The sequence below is a fragment of the Rhizomucor pusillus genome, assembly GCF_041956525.1.
Source record: "Rhizomucor pusillus strain CBS 183.67 unplaced genomic scaffold VTP01scaffold_5, whole genome shotgun sequence".
In the NCBI taxonomy this organism is placed as follows: domain Eukaryota; kingdom Fungi; phylum Mucoromycota; class Mucoromycetes; order Mucorales; family Lichtheimiaceae; genus Rhizomucor; species Rhizomucor pusillus.
In genome coordinates this window covers 425,087-442,562 of record NW_027192147.1, presented here as the reverse complement: position 1 = coordinate 442,562, position 17,476 = coordinate 425,087, and the positions used below count along the sequence as shown (strand labels likewise).

At 45.7% G+C, this 17,476-nt stretch overlaps 8 protein-coding genes across 8 annotated transcripts; 6 read left to right on the top strand and 2 right to left on the bottom strand.

Annotated features, from left to right (window-relative positions):
• Positions 1–274: 274 nt before the first annotated feature.
• On the top strand, positions 275–2,377 carry VTP01DRAFT_8294 (uncharacterized protein; the record flags this gene model as incomplete). Its single annotated transcript, XM_069387399.1, has 3 exons — positions 275–379; positions 441–566; positions 626–2,377. 3 exons carry the CDS (start codon positions 275–277, stop codon positions 2,375–2,377), a joined length of 1,983 nt encoding a protein of 660 aa, XP_069241172.1.
• A 1,049-nt stretch (positions 2,378–3,426) lies between these two features.
• VTP01DRAFT_8293 (uncharacterized protein) lies at positions 3,427–5,079 on the top strand (the record flags this gene model as incomplete). Its single annotated transcript, XM_069387398.1, has 2 exons — positions 3,427–3,745; positions 3,824–5,079. 2 exons carry the CDS (start codon positions 3,427–3,429, stop codon positions 5,077–5,079), a joined length of 1,575 nt encoding a protein of 524 aa, XP_069241171.1.
• An 845-nt stretch (positions 5,080–5,924) lies between these two features.
• On the bottom strand, positions 5,925–6,569 carry VTP01DRAFT_8292 (uncharacterized protein; the record flags this gene model as incomplete). Its single annotated transcript, XM_069387397.1, has 1 exon — positions 5,925–6,569. The coding sequence occupies one exon, from the start codon at positions 6,567–6,569 to the stop codon at positions 5,925–5,927; it is 645 nt and encodes a 214-aa protein (XP_069241170.1).
• A 358-nt stretch (positions 6,570–6,927) lies between these two features.
• VTP01DRAFT_8291 (uncharacterized protein) lies at positions 6,928–8,658 on the top strand (the record flags this gene model as incomplete). Its single annotated transcript, XM_069387396.1, has 6 exons — positions 6,928–7,135; positions 7,200–7,375; positions 7,437–7,573; positions 7,632–7,947; positions 8,011–8,115; positions 8,182–8,658. 6 exons carry the CDS (start codon positions 6,928–6,930, stop codon positions 8,656–8,658), a joined length of 1,419 nt encoding a protein of 472 aa, XP_069241169.1.
• Positions 8,659–8,833: 175 nt separating this feature from the next.
• On the top strand, positions 8,834–9,655 carry VTP01DRAFT_8290 (uncharacterized protein; the record flags this gene model as incomplete). The annotated part of the gene is made up of 1 exon (XM_069387395.1): positions 8,834–9,655. One exon carries the CDS (start codon positions 8,834–8,836, stop codon positions 9,653–9,655), a length of 822 nt encoding a protein of 273 aa, XP_069241168.1.
• A 2,657-nt stretch (positions 9,656–12,312) lies between these two features.
• VTP01DRAFT_8289 (uncharacterized protein) lies at positions 12,313–14,223 on the top strand (the record flags this gene model as incomplete). Its single annotated transcript, XM_069387393.1, has 6 exons — positions 12,313–12,370; positions 12,433–12,515; positions 12,570–12,762; positions 12,827–13,909; positions 13,969–14,153; positions 14,209–14,223. 6 exons carry the CDS (start codon positions 12,313–12,315, stop codon positions 14,221–14,223), a joined length of 1,617 nt encoding a protein of 538 aa, XP_069241167.1.
• A 477-nt stretch (positions 14,224–14,700) lies between these two features.
• On the bottom strand, positions 14,701–15,027 carry VTP01DRAFT_8288 (uncharacterized protein; the record flags this gene model as incomplete). The annotated part of the gene is made up of 2 exons (XM_069387392.1): positions 14,701–14,864; positions 14,916–15,027. The coding sequence occupies 2 exons, from the start codon at positions 15,025–15,027 to the stop codon at positions 14,701–14,703; spliced, it is 276 nt and encodes a 91-aa protein (XP_069241166.1).
• An 890-nt stretch (positions 15,028–15,917) lies between these two features.
• On the top strand, positions 15,918–17,448 carry VTP01DRAFT_8287 (uncharacterized protein; the record flags this gene model as incomplete). The annotated part of the gene is made up of 7 exons (XM_069387391.1): positions 15,918–15,958; positions 16,052–16,140; positions 16,208–16,258; positions 16,320–16,368; positions 16,436–16,506; positions 16,580–16,824; positions 16,903–17,448. 7 exons carry the CDS (start codon positions 15,918–15,920, stop codon positions 17,446–17,448), a joined length of 1,092 nt encoding a protein of 363 aa, XP_069241165.1.
• Positions 17,449–17,476: the final 28 nt, after the last annotated feature.

Genomic DNA, 17,476 nt, shown 5'->3' with positions numbered 1-17,476 from the left:
CCCTACAGCAATTTCCTTCCTGCATTTACCAGACGTATATTTTGGTCGAGTGAAGCGACTGGGAAGCATTTAGTATATTGCATAAAAATATACACCGTATATACAACAATAAGCCAGTCCACTCGACAACGAACTACGACCTGATCTTGAGCCCTACGATTTGAATGAATCAGCAGTAAACAGCAAAAAAAAAGACAACTTTAAGCGAGAAAATAAAACAAGAATATACGCTCAGCTCTACTCGACAAGAAGAAAGAAAAAGTACGCCAACATAATGACCAACCCTGATCAACTAAGCCTTGCCATGTCAGCGGAGCAGCAGCAGCAGCAAGTCCAGGACCGGCAACAGCAGCAACAGCGACAACCTCCACGTGTATCGGTGAGTGCTGAGACATTTCGTTACACCAAAATTTTGACAGTTCATAAATGAGACTACCTAGATGGAGCAGCTTTTCGAACGTTTGCTCAAGCGAACTTTCCCCGACAGCGTCACTGCTATAGAGTACTGTCGCAATCTATGCGCAGAATTTGGCTTTACTGTGAAGCAAGAAGCCAGTGCCAATAGGGTAACTAGCAAAAGACATGTACTTTTCAGGATCATTGTTAATTGCATATTGCATGACAGAACATCTATGTCTATTGTTCTCGAGAAGGTCTCCCTGATTCGCAGCGAAATCCAAAGCCCTCACCGCAAAGGAAACGTCCATCTAAACGCTGCGACTGCCGATGGCGCGTCGTGCTATCTGAAAACGAGCACGAACAATGGGAATTTCGCAAATCTATGAACCCCAACGCCGCAGAGCACAACCATGAAATGATGTCTCCAGACGAAATGGTGAAAGCGTGGCCAAGCGAGGTCAATGAATATATTATCCAGCTTGCACGACAGAGACTGCAAACGCATGAAATCAGAGAAGCTGTAAAGCAGCGCTTCCCAAACATCTCCTGGAACGAGCGCAGATTCTACAATCGCCTTACAGAGGAACGGAAGCGAATAAAGCAACGAGGTATACTCGATAGATCACAAAGGCTTTTGTTGCTGTCGGCTCGCTTGTGCTCTGTAGTTGCTGCAAACGATGAGTGGGCGAATAGTGTAGAGCTAGAACTCGCAAGGATGATCGACAACTTTGCACAGCTTTCACGGCTACCTGCTGAGGCAATAGCCTCACTTGTTGACTTCCCCGTGGATCTTATCCAGACAGAAGCTCCGGACAAAGCAGCCGCAGCCGCAGGCAGGCATCAATATGCACATAACAACAGCAGCAACGACGCGTCGTCCTCCTCCTCCGAGCGCCCGTCACCTTCATCAACGGATATGATGCTAGAAGAACCTTCGCCTGCGAAGAAGCGCAAATCCGTGTCTTCTCCCCCGAACAGGACATTCGATCCCCCCAAAGCTACGCAGGCCGTTTACGTTCCAAGTTACGTGCTGTATGTGAGGAATCAACCCATGCGTTCATTGTCCGAACCATCGTCGCAAAGCCATGTACCTAGTCGTCGTCCTTTGCATGCTTCCTCACCTGATCCATACAACCCACAGCAGCAGCAGCAAGTGCAAGCTTTATCTAACGCTGCTTTCGGATCAGCTGCGAATATGTTTTCCCTCACGTCGCCAACTGCATCGTCCACCTCATCCACGTCCTCCGTTCCTTTCCATCCGCGACAGTCGGTACAGCACGCACTTGGCAGACACCTGGAAGCACGGGTTTCGTCTCCTTTGCAGCAATCTGGAATTATCGCGCCGCCTCAGGATCCAGCTGTATCTTTCATGGCATATAATCAGCAAGCGCAGCAAAATCAACCGCCAGCGCCGCCAGCGCCGCAACATCGACAGCAGCAACAACAGCAGCAGCAACAGCATGCTTACAACGTGGCTGTGCCAACATACAATATGTCAAATTCGTTCACGCCGTACAATATGCCCGCCAGCACGCTTGGTACGCCTTCTGACATGCAGTTCGGATTCGATAGCGGTCTAGCAACGGCTAACCCTGCAACAGCGTTTGCTCCCGCAGCTCAACGCGCTTCACAGCAACGCCCATCCATGGACCGTGCAGAATCCGCAGCAACAACAGGCCATCCACACGATCGGCATGCACAGACCACCGCGCCTACAACATCGTCCATGTTTGGATTCTACCCTGCCGTCAAAGAGGAGCAAATGCCTGACCACCGCGCAACCATGCTTTTTCAGCGTGATCAGCAAGAACAGCAACAAAGGTTGCAGCCCGGTCTATCGCAGCAGGGTTTCGTACCGAACACGCTGCATCAGCAACAGCAGCAGCAGCAGCAACAACAACAACAACAGCAGCCGCAAGCGGGCAATTCATCTATGAGTGATCCAAACTTGGCCCATCCTCCGCCTTCGTGGGCGTAAACAACTATATTTTCTTGTGCTCTCTTTCCCTCACTTGCCATTCACTTAACTTTTATGCCACCTTTTGCAAAAAAAAATCGCAGCACTTTCTTGTCCTACCACGGGAGACAGCTATGCCCTATGCCAACGACAAAATTTCGTCGTTTCTATCATCCATCAAGCTTACTAAGGCGCTAAATCTGATGTTAAATCTTTTCGTATATTGCTTTTTGGTTCTCGCATCCCCAAAGCTGTAGATTATAGTTAGTAGTCTGGTATATATTTTTTATCATATGCTGTCCTTTTTTCTTTCTTTTTTCTTTTCTACCCTGTTGTTGGTCATGTATGCGTTCTATGGTCGGACGTAACAATGACTGAACTATCTTTTCTCCAGCTATATTATATTATACATATACATTATATTTTATAAATATATATACCTTCTTTCTCCTTGTTTTCATATAAACTATTCCATTCTATTATTTATGTTTGTTTGCTTGCGGGAGGCTGATCCACGTGTCCAGAGGTTATTTCCTGGTTTTACCCTTGGCAACTTGGCACCATTTTCTTGGGCGGCACACATGCATCAGGAAGGAAAAACCTCACCTCTTTTTTAAAGAAATTCATCGGATTGAGATAAAAGCGATTGGTTATGTTTCATTTATACTGAAGCAATCATCTGATCCGGATTGGGTTGATCTGATTACTAACACACGGTAGAGGTGGGGACAAGCTCATTATCCTTTGCTGAGTAAGCCAAGGCTTACGCTCAGTATCCAACGTATTTTTTCACGCAGCGGCCACGTAAGTCTGCCAAAAGAGGTAAGAATAGCCCGAATAAGCCCCAAATAGAAATTGCTGCGGCGCCAAGGATCAAACAATAACTGATGGTGTGCAGGGGGAGCGTCGCCAAGTTGACGATTTACAGGCTGGGTTGCCCATGGCAACGGCGTCAATCTCGTGACGCACTCCTTGGCCAGATGCGCGGGATGGCGGTCCAGAAATTCTGAGTCATAAAATTGAGGTTACACCAATTGCTGCGGCTGCCGGGCGATAAAAAGAGTAGAAAAATGACGAAGCCCAGGTCACTCTTCTTCTTTTTCTCCCCCTTTCTTTCTTCCCTTTTCCCTTTCAATACCCGTAAAAAAGCCATTTTTATTCATTTCTTATTATCATTGGCTTCATTTACCCAGTTTTCTGATTTATCACCCAAATATTGCATGTCTTCTTCTTCATCTTCTCATACTACCACTCTCAACATTAACGATTTGAACAACCTGCTTTTCGACATGGACTACACCGCCGCTTCAAACGAATACCCTCATCCCTCCACCTTTGCTCTCAACCCTAATGAAAATGCATACATCCAAAATGGATCTTCTGCTACTGGTAGGGTGTGCACAGTCACGAGGTCATGGACATATCGATTGACGGTAAATGCGCAATGCTTGGCATTGGCTCGATTAGCAGGCAAGGAACCTTCTTACAGTTCCTATGACGAAAGAACAATCAACTCTCACTGTTCGGAACTGGCTGCCATTCTTGCATATGGCGAATCACTGTCCAATGCCAACAATGGAGAATCATCACGAAGCAGCTATAACGTTGATCACTTCACAGGCACACCTGCTGCGCCGTACATGAACACACCTTATTTGGATTCTACCATTACCACACCCTCAACAATGTTTACTCCTGCCATGAGCACCATCCATGGCTCGCCATATTTTACACCGCAAACCAGCCCAAGTGACAGCTTCCCTGTTGACTCATTAGTGGCAGCTTATCTAGCACAGCCTGCAGCCTGCTTCGATGGCGACCCTTCAAGATTGCTTCTCAACAATGATCTTAACGTTAGCAATAACGAAAATGACAGCAATAACAAGTCCAATTTTTACGCTGATGATGACTATAAAAACTATATAAACGCAAATCTTGGCAACGTCAAGTCTGAAGTAAACCACAACGGCAACGATGGTGTTGACACCAACGTTGGCAGCACCAGCACCGATGTGAACTCTAACACCTATGGCAGCAGTGCCCCGTTGACGTGGCACGATGAGCCAACTGCAGAGTCTTCAAACGGTCTCTTCCCTTCCACCGACGAATTGCTCAGCTCACTTGGCGGATCAAATCAAGGCATTGCAATCGACTGGAGTTTCATGCACGAATTGAACGGTTTCGCCTGCTCTGGCAACGAGGCAAATGCATCTAACAACGACAAATCTACCTCAAAGAACGACTCTGAATCACAAAAGGAGAACAACAACAACGCACCACACTCCAATACGGACAACCATGATAACGCAACATCAAGTGACCAGTATGCGGTCGCTCCCATTTCTTCTGGCACATCTGGTACACCCCGCAATTCTCGTAAGCGCAAGCTGGACGACAGCGGTCCCACTGTGGATGCCAACAAGAACAAGAAGGTCAATACGGAGAATGAACGCCCTTATGAATGCCCAATATGCAAGAGCCGATTCAGCAGGCGCTACAATCTAGGCACCCATATGAAGACACATGACAAAAACCGGCAAAAGGAATTCATCTGTTCAACTTGCCACAAGGGTTTCGACCGCAAGCATGACCGTGAACGTCACATTGCAACGGTCCACCGTGGAGAGCGTCAATTCGCTTGTCTCGACTGCACCCAGTCATTTAGCAGGAAGGACGCACTCAACCGACATATTCAAAAGCACAATCGAGAAGGACTCGTATAGCGCTATATGCTTACCCCATTATGTATTGAATAAATAGTATGCTGATTTTCCTAAGTGAGCCTTTGGGCTCTTGAAAACCAAAAAATTGTATTTTCGTTTTTTCGTGTTCTATACATACTGCTGTTTTTCCTGTGAAATAAATCATTCGACTTGTCATCTACTCTATTACATTTTCATGCCTAGTGGTCTAATACTGTTACTCAACCATGTCAACGTTGTCATATCTATTCATTTGCTCGTTTCTATATTGGAGCAATTGCTGTTCGTTGCATTCTATCAACTCTTCTTGACTATTTTTGGGGAATAAACTAAAGTAAGCAAAGATGTCAGCATATATTCTACATGAAAAATCCTGCGTTGCGCGAGACGGCTCGAACTTGCGGTTTCTTCCGGCTGTTCTGCATTTATTACCTACGGGTTTCTCAATGTAACTTGCATGATTTATATTCTCGTTTGACGTAGCCTGTCTGCAGTGACCCCAGGCATTTAGAATGTTGCCCAGTTACTAAGAACGGAATAGATATGTACTATACCGAACAAACATCATCCACTTCTGCAAACTGTTCTAGATAGAGTCTCAATGTCACCTACTCGTCCAAATCTCGTCAGATTGCATTATGGCAAACATGTATCTAGGATCGGATATCTAAACAAATTGGGAAAAGGTGACCTACATATGTGTTCTTCATCGAATCTGCTGGTGCAATCAAAATTGTAGAGATGCTACCCAGCTTAGATACGCTTGATTCATTTCAGCAATATACCCCTGGTATATGTATCGTTCCCTTTTTTCTATTTTTGACTGTCAATCGGTACATGCTTTATTTATATCAACCCGAACATGCTCAGGCATAGGCAGGCAATTCGTAAACATTTCTGGAAGGATAAAGCATCTTTGCAGATGAACAAGACAAATGATCCGGCATAAGTTCCGTTGTCGCGACGAATGGTGTCGACTGGTTGCTGTAACACGCTGTTGCTGGGTCATACATGATAGTTTGCTGGGGCGGTGACACTGCAAAGTACGGCGGCGGTGGCGGTAATCCAGGAGGAGACGGATGATGATGGTGATGGTGGTGATACTGTAGAAGGAACAGTGGAGGAGGAGGAGGAGCTCCCGTTAGATGTGGAGGCAGAGCAGGCGGCGGAAAGCACGGTGGATAGAACATTGCTGGTGGGACTGAAGACCCACCCACAGCGAACACGCCGCCAGCAGCTTGTCTCAAGTTGCTTCTACGCGCAAACATACGGCTGAGAAATGCTCGACACTTGATTCTCTTTATTTTTTTTCTTGTACCGGGCGGTGGTAGCGGCGGCTGCACCGGCCCAGGCTCGAACCGTTGTTGGAGCAATAGCGAGGAAGAAGTGGTAGCAGGAGGCGGTGATGGCGGTGGTGGCGGAGCAGCAGCATCCGCTGTTGTTTGATCGAGAGCAGGCAGGTCCATCTTTTGAACGATAGTTCGGCTCCCGTCACTGTCGTAGTCTGACATGTCGTGTAAGCAAACGAGAAGGAATAGGAAGAGGAAGAAAAAAAAAGGGAATAGCCCCCCCCCCCAAAAGTTGCAGCGTCGTTCCGGGCATCAAGTGACCTACATCACACAATCTAGCGCGGTTCCCGCCATCATTGTTTACACACACACACACACACAATGACTGCTTGATGGTCCCGATCTATCACATAACAGGATTCCCTGTTGTTTCAACAAATACACCGGAACTTTGCGAAGCTGAGCTAAGACGATTCAACATCATTTACTTTGAATCTGTTTGCATGCACCTAGTGACTACGTCTTTGGTGATAATCGTACATATCATTGATGATTTCCCGCCGCCCTCTGTAAATATTGAATGATTGCAACTATCGATCGTACAAGATGGATAAGCATTCCTCAAGAAACATCGAAACATGCCTTTTGCAGAAGAGGACGGTGGCGCACAGACCAACGTGACCGAGGATTTTTTTTCTTCCAGCCTGCCGCCAGACCCAATTTTTACTACAGTCCTGCAGTTTTCCAAATGAAGTTTTACACGGGCGATGAAAGCGGTCTAGTCAAAAGTACGTGTAAAAGAGGAACAAACGCATTGCTTATGTGGTGATTGACGGCGTGATAAATCGTTAGTGGTGATTCCGCCCATTGAGGTGGAAGACGAATCAATTCGACGAAAACGGGCACGAAAATCAGACGATCTCGCCAACAAGGAAGGACCGCAACCGACGATCCAGGTCTTCGGGAAAGTGGACAAGACGAAAGCTATTCAGAAAATGCAATGGGGAAAGCTGGACGACAAGAAACAGGCAAGATCGCGAGCGTGATCTATCGTGCAAGGAAAAGCTCACATTGTACGCGCTTACATAGATTGTCGTTGGACGAAGGAACGGACAAGTGGATTTCATGTGCCCTGAAACTGGAAGTGTTGTGAGGACCTACAAGGATGAAACTGTTGGTGCTGAGAAAGATCAGGCAGCATTTGTCGGTTTGCATATCACGGACAGGTACCGCCCCAATCTTCCGGCATGATAAACGATGGAATTTAGCTAATTGTATGCCTAGTCATCTTGTAACATGTACTTCCAAGGGCCGTGTTTCCTATACTTCATTGTCATCATACTCTGCTACATCCAATCCCAACACAACAACATGCATATCGGAAAACATAGGCACCCACCTGTCCACCATGCGAGTTCACCCGTTGCGCTCGAATTTATTTGCTATTGGCGGCAAGGACAGAGAAAATGATTTACAGATATTTGACGCCAACGTACTATCGACATCGGTGACTGAATCTCAGGAAGAAAACGCTGCAAACATGACAAAGTTCGAAAAGAAGAAGGCAAAGAACAAGGGTTTGCTGTTCCAAGCGAAAAATGTAAAGTATACGACCCTCGAAAGATATAATTAGATGGTCTCTTTCTGACATGTATTTTTCAAGGTTCCGCGAGATATGCTCGATTTGGACGTTCCTATTTACATCCGAGACTTGCAATTCATGAACGAAGAAGGTACCAAACTTGCCACTGCTACGCATTATCATCAGGTATTGTATAAAATTGCGTCAATGTGTGAACTAGTGTGTGTGATTGACACGCGGGTTTCGGATCAGATCCGATTATATGATACCAAAGCACAGCGACGACCCGTGCATGACTGGAGCATTGGCGTGCATCCTTTAACGTTCCTCCGTGTCGGCAGGAATTACAATGAAGTTATCTATGGAGATACACAAACAAACACTGGCATTGTTGATATCCGAACGGGCAAACCTTTGATGCAGTTCAAGGGTTTCATGGGTGCAGTAACAGATGTCCAGGTTGTTCCCCAAGCGAGCTTCTCTTCCTCTGAATCTGCAGATTGCAAATTTGCGAGCGTATCCATAGACAGATTCCTGCGGGTACATGAAATGTCATCCAAGTTCCGCAAAATGGAACACAAGATTTATCTCAAGCAACGCATGACAGCTATTCTTGCAGACGAGGATTACAAGGAACCAGAAAAGGAAGAAAAGGAGGACGAGGAGGAAGAAGCTATGTGGGAGGCTATGGAGAAGATAGAGGACCACGGAAAGCGGAAAAGACAGTAATAAAGACCACAAGTACATTTCTTCTCCATCATTCACATGCTGGCCCCAAAAATTTACCTCGTCCTCGCTGTGCATTACACTTTAAATTCCCACATGTAACTCCCTTTCTCTCTCTTCCTGTGCCACCCCTTCATTTCTTTATTCTTTGTCCTATCCATTGTTCAAGGATATAAACATGGCATCTTCAGAGTCTGAAGTTCTCGTTTCGATCGTCGATCACGTTGCTACAGTGACATTGAACCGACCTAAACGTGGGAACGCCTTGACGGCAACCATGAACGATCGGCTTTTACAAATCCTGCCCGAACTTGCCAACGATCCCAGCGTTCGAGTGCTCGTCTTGACCGGTGCAGGCAAGTACTTTTGTACGGGCATGGATCTCTCAGCTTCAGGCGCATCCGATCCAGAAATGGCCAAGGCCGGTTTCCAAAAGGGCCTCCAAGTATTTGATGCGCTGTATCGATTTCCTAAACCTGTCATTGCGCGCGTCAACGGACCTGCACTCGGAGGAGGCGTCGGTCTCGTGTTTACGACAGATATTCGCATCGCCGTACAGGATGCCTACTTTGCGTTGACAGAAGTAAAACGCGGCATCATTCCAGCCATTATTTCGCAATACATCGTTCCCGAAGTAGGAAGCCAAAAAGCGCGCGAATATATGCTCACCGGTCGACGGGTGCCTGCCCAGGAAGCCCTGCCGTACTTGAGCGCGGTCGTGCCTGCCGATGCACTGGACACTCGAGTCAAATCGTACGTCGACATGTTGGTCGAATCAGCTCCCGGAGCCATGGCCGATATCAAACGACTTGTTGACGGTGCTGCACACGGCGCGGATAAAGAAGAGCACGGACGACTCCAAGAATTCGTACAGGCTGCGTATTTGAAAATGATGCAGTCGGACGAAGCAGCCTACGGGATCATGTCGTTCCTCAACAAGCAGAAGCCTGACTGGAACGTATTCTTACGAGATAAGAGTGCTAACAACTCCAAACTCTAAATGATACCAAACGATCATATTTTGTAAGCATACCTTGTATTCTGTAGATGGGTGAGAAATAGGAAATTTTGAGAATCAGTAAATCACACCCAAAGAGTTTGGAAAAAAAAAAGAAAAGATGCGCAGCAGCATTCCCGCGCGCGAACACGTTGCCAATGCCGTCGTTTTATCAGTGATGATTGTGGTGTGACCTACAGGTTTTTCAAAAAATTGTTGGCGCATTGATCCACAATATGGATTTGCACATTTATCAATTTATTTTATAACAAAGCATCACAAGAAAATGGTTAGATCGGCAACGCAAAAGGAATCTTTTGCTTCATCGTACTCCAGTAGATGGAACTATTTATTCACATTTGGAACATTTTGTTGACGGCATTGCTGACTGTATGGTATCCTAAATACCTTTATGAAAGAAACACGCGACAACTTATCAATCACAATGATATTAAAATAACAATACAAAAGTAACAACCATGTTTTAAAATCCTGAAAAGTCTAGAAAAGCCGGTACCATCTGACTACAGAGATGAGAATTATGTATGCAAATATTTACGTTTTCAAAATTACAATATTCGACCAAATTCAACCAAACAACCTTATTGCATTACGGAGACCACCATACTTAATTGTTGTATGCATCGGTATCTCCTTGCAAAAGAAGAGACCCAAGCAAAGTATACAGCTGTTATTCATGGACGACAGGACGCATGACAAATGATGATTTCATACATATGATATCACGAGAAGAAAGTGATAAATAGATTGGCATTCATATTTTCTTTCTGTGCTCCTTTATCCATGTAGTGAGCTAATTCTTCAGGTTCTCCACGGCGAGTATATATGTATTTTTTGATGGTCACTGGAAACAATCATTATAACTTAACTCTTTCTGGCAGGCACTATAAAGTCTTATCTTTCTCATTCAATATTTGCAAGAACAGTTTCTACATGCTGAACAGGAAGCCTTTGTCGACGTAGTCATACAGCACCCGGGCTACCCTTGTCGCCTCTATGCCTGGTAAACAAGTTGATATTCTCTTTTTAGACGTAGGCTAACTCGCAGGGACGTTTGACGCGATCGAGCTGCTGACTAAAATTGCAGCAAGGGTTTGCTTAATGCATGTAAGCAGCTTAAGGAACCAGTAGCGGGTATAGTTTAATACTGTTGTGAGTTAGAGGTTTTCTAGCGTCATTTATTTCTGAACTATTATAAATTCCTCCTGTCAAATCGTCTATGACAATGAATCTGTGAAGCCCTTTTTTTCGATGTTTAATGGATTCCTAACAATACCAGTTCCATTCACGATCGCTATGCGGTATATTATCATGACGGCTGTCACGCATGTGGCACCAACCTTTAATTTCTGTCATGCGCAGAGTCGGGGGGAGCGCTTTTCTTCTATTATAAGGAACTAATAGAAAAATATTCTAGGTGACAGTACTTCCTGACAATTTCTCTGGAAGTTTTCGATTCCACGCAAAGTCACACACATTTTATCTCGCTACTTTCATAACAATTTCGCAAAGTCAGAATAGCATCCCGACGTACATATTTGGACAAAACTTCTGGTATTCCGTGTGCCAGCTCATCCTACGCTTACCTGTATCGAACACAAATACAAAGCTCCCAAGCAATTTCTCCGGAGAACACGGATTCTGGGCTTCGTTCTCGGCTCTCCATCCAGATATTCGATATCCATTGAATGTCACAGGTTATAGTGACATCCTTTCCGCAGCCTGCAAGGAAATAGCAAGTGCGTATACAAATCACATCGTAGATAATTTTCAGCGACGGGTTGTATCGTATCTCCAGTATAAATTGGATAAGTTTGTGTCTGTAATGCGGCGAGCTATAAAAATCGGCATTGTGGTATGCTCCAAAGAAGAGAAGCTAGGGGAGAAATCGCGCTCGTGACTATCAGCGAATACAACACATCACAAGTAAGGGCATTTTATCATTTATGATGAATCACTGGTAAAATACTCAGTCTCATTTATTCATGACAACTTTAGATTTGTCATAGCTGCATGTCAAAATCTCTGAAGGAGCTGAAGACGGAGGACGGTGTTACTCACCATGGCATCCTGGATTGCCAAACCCGTGGAATGCTGTGGAATAGGGACACCAATGCCTCGAAAAATATGTACTTCATTGCAAGAAAAGCCTGGGAAGGCTTTGGTCGCCCCCAAGCCTTCTGTAGACCAAATCAATCCACCACTGCGAATGTGGGACCCGAAAGGGTTTAGGTTTTTACGGCACGCTTTGCAGTTTATCTTGGATTCTGAATATTATCGAAGTACTAATATTGAGACTGCTTCTCTTTAGATGATTCGGTAAGTAAAAACGGATACAAGCCTGTAATACCTGGAATTTTTACTGATTGAGATCGGGTTGGCAACTGCGCTACATGGCAAATTTGAACCAATATGGCAACTTTTCTTCCTTAGATCGACAAGAATATTTATTAACTTTATTCCACAGGTTTAAATTTGCCTTGTTTCTGGTGCAATTTTATGCTCCCAAACGACAACTGTTTTTTAAAAAATACAGTACTCGTGTCGCAACTGCTGAGAGCATGGATTCCCCCAAATTGAAATCCAGATGCATTTGCCGCTCTCTCACACTTTCGCACTTGTTTCGTCTTTAGCTAGTCATGCACCCGCGACCTCGGTCTGAAGTTATCGATCCGAGGAAGAATACTTCCGGCGATCGTAAGTAACTTGAATTTGCATCGTAGAAACTGCATTTGGTCTCCTAATCCTCTCGTGAACAGCCGACAAGGGAAACAGCTGGAGGGAAGACTTACAACACTATGAACGCAATCTCGAAGCTATGACTTCAATGAATTTGGATCAGGTATGCTTTGCTAGAATGCTTGAAAGGAAGTCCCTTAACCTTGTATATCTGCAGAGCTTTAAGGATGAGCTGCATCACGTAGATCAGTGGTTCAGTTTCCTATCAGAAACAGAGAGAACAGCAACTGTTTATACGCTTTTACAACATTCTTCCCAAGTACAAATACGCTTTTTTATCAGCATACTCCAACAGATGATGAAAAGAGACCCGCTTAATAACTATCTTACACCTGCTAATCCTGACCAAGGTAAGTTTGTATTGGTACATTGTTCGTGTATAGATGATTTACACACCACCTTTGCAACCGGCAGACATGCAATCACATTTGACGAACGCTATGGCAAAAGCAGAGCTGGAAGCCAATCAAAGACTCTTGGCAGCAGCTGGCCAGGGGATCCGCCGACCTCCAAGCGCTGGTGCTCGTGGGCAAGGAACTTCATCCATGGATCGACATTCCTTTGCATTGGGCGATACCGAGGATTACGCGCAACTTATGAATTCCATGGGAACATTGTCGCTGAACAATGGCGGTTTGGAGGATTATGCACGGATACAGATTCCTCGCTCCACGGCACGTTCAGCTGCAGGAAACCAATCCATGTTTGCCAACCGCAGCCGCCCACATTCCGTTATTGAGGGTGATACGTCGTTGCTGTTCCCAACAAGCAGTGGCACATGGCTGAATCCGGCGCCGCAGCAACGATCTTCAATGACTGGTACGATTGGCCGTATGGGATCGGCTGCAGAGCGACCCAAGTCTGCCGATATTTCTCTGTGGACGCTCCCATCATTAGATATTAGCAGCGAAGATGCTGTGGCGAAGAAGAGAGGAGCAGGAGGAGGAGCAGCAGCGGCAGGTGGAGCAAACAACTCGCTGCGACCTGCTGGCTGGGGTGCTCCATCTACCATGCAATTTGGAGACTTGTCCTCTCGCCACTTGGACGTGGATCTCGACTTCAACAGCTGGGAGAAACGGCGACGCGCTGGGCGCAATATACCTAACACGGTTCCGGAAACCGACGAAAGAAACAATGCATCTTCATCCACCTCTGCAGCAGTCGATGCTGCCAACGTAGTCTTATCATCATACGACCAACCGATGCGTCGTGCTCACTCACCCGTACCGTCTGCGTCTGCGTCTGCACCGTTCAGTCGACGACACTTGGCACCACCTGGCATGGAACAGCGCTACGGCCAGTTCTTGAATCCAAATGATGCACAAGCTTTTGAAGAATATGACTATCTAAGTGACCACAGCGAGGCTTCCAACGTATCTGGCGACCGAGGCCATCACCGTCGCCGTGGCGGTCGCGGTGGTGGACATGGCAATACAGGCGGTCGTACACCTAAAGATAAAAAGCCTGGTGATGTGGTTGATATGGAATTACTGGAAGGTAACATATAGAAAAGAAAGTTTCCACGATACCGGAAACGTTAACTCAAACAACTGAAGATGTTCCTGCCTGGTTCAGAACACTTCGATTGCACAAGTACAACAACATTTTTGAGTCCATGAAGTGGCAAGATATCATTAAACTTACGGACGAGGAATTGGAAGCTAAAGGAGTTGCTGCGTTGGGCGCGAGACGCAAGATGCTGAAGGTCTTTGAACAGGTCAAATCGCACTGTGAAGCAAATGTAAGTTAAATTACTTGATATGATGCTGTCCTGTTTCCTGACTTTGCGCTTTTAGAACATCAAATACTAGGATACAACTTCTTTTATCACTTTTTTTTTTATTTTTCTAAAACTTTTATTTCACACACCCACACCCACACACACACACACTCTCTCTCTTTCTCTTTCTCTCGACTTAACAACATCTTTTTTGTTGCGAAATCTCTGTTAATTGGATAGCGCAAGACGCTGTCTGAAGATACAAAACTCAAGGCTTCTCTTCTTTTTGTTTTTATCTCTTTTAGTCCAAAGAATACAATTTCTTCGTTGTTTGCTACGATGATACGTGCAACGAGGCGCGAAAAATTCACCCTCCGCGAAATTGTGAAATAGAGGCGCGGCGTCGTGTCCCTCTTTTCTTCTTTACCCTGGCTCGTCTCGAGACTATGGCTCATTTTAACCCGCAACACCGAACGAACGAGACCGGCACAATGGGGTCTTCATGCATTTGTCTAACCCTAAACATTTAGCTTGGGTCCCTTTGACGGAACAATTGAGGCGGCGTGATTCAAGGGAAAGGTGGCGCTCCTTGACTGCGAGTCCCAAGTCCACGACGTGGCTGTACGGCCAAGCTGCTTTCGGTCTGATCAACCGAGAGTGACGAAGGGTAGCTCCCTTTGTCCAATCGCGTGGCAGATTCCTGGAGTTGGCCAACCAAGTAGCATCCGTCTGCTTTCAAAAGTTCACGGTAACTGGTCAGCCGGATACCCGTGTCATACTTACCCCCCGTGGTTGCACGCTCGCGTAGTCTCTTGGTCTTTGGTGGTTCGGGGCATTTTGGCCTTGAGAGACGTAAGTAACAAAAGCCCTGATCGCGCAGGAAGCCCGTTCGCATTGAAGTTTTGGTTCGGTGCCTTTGTGTCGTCCATTTCGTTCGTTCATTGGTTGCACACTTTATCGGTAGCTTTGGATCAAGGCATTCTTGGCTGTGTCAATGGAAATGGATCATGTTAAGTTCTCTAACTGGCATTTTACTCACTGACGGGCATACCCTGAAGGCCTCTCTCTTGCCTAGCGATTGAGACAGAGCTTCGGCTCGTGCTGGATAGTATGTTACGGGTGGTAATCAGCTCACTATACGGGGCTGGATCCCGTGGAAATTGGCTAAGGCCTGGGTGTCCCAAAGCGTACCTTTTTTACTTTTTTCCCCTTCGATGCCAAGGCAGGTCTTCGTCCTGAAGGGGATGGATCCATCAGTTGCCGATGGTGAACTAAGACCTTGGCCCAAAGGTAAGAAGACTTTTCCTTTGAAATAAATGTGCACAATCGGTATATGAAAGAAAGGCACCTTTATCGATGGTGATGAGAATCACGGCAATGCAGCTTCAGTTCCACTGTGTATTGGATCGCGTTGTCCCACCATTTCCGAGTTTCCGAAGCATTGTATTCGTGTCTGAGATGATTCAGCATTTAATAGCCCTGTAGGGGATAACGGCTTAACGATCGCAACGCTGATACTCGCTTGTTAAGTCTGATTATAATCGTTTCCAATAATCAATTTGATTGTAGTCGCAAGCTTAGAAAGCCTCGTTTATTTATTTTACATTACCAAATAAACAGACGTTATTATCACCAGCGAATTGCTTTCGTTGTTGTTGACATTGCCGTTCGCCGGAGTCTATGCGGAAGTTTAACGGAGAAGGTTTTGTCCACAGTTGCACACACACGCAGTTATTTTCTCCTCCTTTTTTCATTCTTTCTCAACCTTCCGTTTCTGCAACAAACATGGATAGTGTCGAACAGACTTATGTTCAGTGGCGCACAAAGTACGTTTCTTGCATTTTTACATGGCGGTGACGTTGGAGCCATTGGTTCGGTAGACAACCACGAGTGACACGTTTTTCTCTCGCTTTGCATAGATACCTGCGGTCGTACCAGGATGGCTTGTATGTATACTACAAGGAGCCCTCAGAAAATGTGCCTGAAATGACCTGCTCTGAGGCGCACGGTAACGAGCTTTGAAAAAAATTTATGGTGTGATGGCTAATGTAACTGACGTTGTCCCGGATATCCAGGTTACGGCATGCTTATTTCCGTCTTGAAGCGCAACCAAATGGATTTTGATGGTACGAGGAGGATAACGTCTTGGTTTTTCTCACCGTGGTCTTTAATTACATTACTCTACAGGGCTTTACCGATATTTCATGCGATGGCGTAACGAAAAGGGATTAATGCAGTATGTTGTGCTTCACAAGACGCGTAGCAAAGTGCACGTTCCACTTAAAGATAACATTGCGTCATAGGTGGCAACAAAAGTGCACGCATTCTGGAGAGTTTGTACCGGGCGACGAAGGAGGTCGAAATTGTGCCACAGGTAAAAAGAGAGAGAGAGAGAGGCTATGCTTCAATTTATAGTTGAACATGTTAACAGCTAAACAATTTTCCAGACGGCGACGTGGATATAGCAACCGCTCTATTTTTAGCTGCCAAGATATGGGGTCGTGGAGGACAGCATGGCGAAATTGACTATAGGCAAACGGCGGTCGAACTGGCAGCGGCTGTTTGGGAACATTGTTTCAATCACGAGACCTACATGCCGTTGGTTGGCGACTGGGCAGACCCTGGAGATGATGCCTATTTACTGACCCGTCCGAGTGATTTTATTCTAAGTGGATATCTTATATTCTACCAAGTAAGGCCACGAGATGAAACAGCTATTATCTGTACATCTGAATTGTTGATGGCAATTATTTTTATACTTTGCTGCTAGGAAGACACAGCTCGACAGCAGCAATGGGGTCAAGTTGTCAATAACATTATCAATACTGTAAACGGCCAATTGTCAATGAATCCGCAGACAGGTCTAATTGCCGACTTTTTAAAGCTCGATCCAAGCAGCAAGCTTTACTATCCAGCTCGCGGAGAAGTTTTAGAAAGCGATCACGATGGCGACTACAACTGGAACTCTTGCAGAGTGCCGTGGCGTCTAGGTCATTATTACATGTTGACTCGGGACGAACGTATCCGAGGCGTTTTGGAGACACAGGCACAATTCTTTGCAGCACAGCTTGCACAGCGCGGTGTTTGTGCGAACGGAGACTGCGGCGTGCGAGCTGGATACCATTTGAGCGGCCACTGCTACGTTGATTACACAGATATGGCTTTCGTGGCACCGGTCAGCTTCTTGTTCTGGGTACTTGGATGGAACAATCAGTTGCAGCATATTTTGCAGGATATGAATGCCATGCAAGAAAAGACTTACTTTGGTGAAAGCATAGCCATGCTCTGCTTGTTAGAAGCACATGTACCTTTTTAAAACAGTTACCGTAGATTTTACTTTTGCT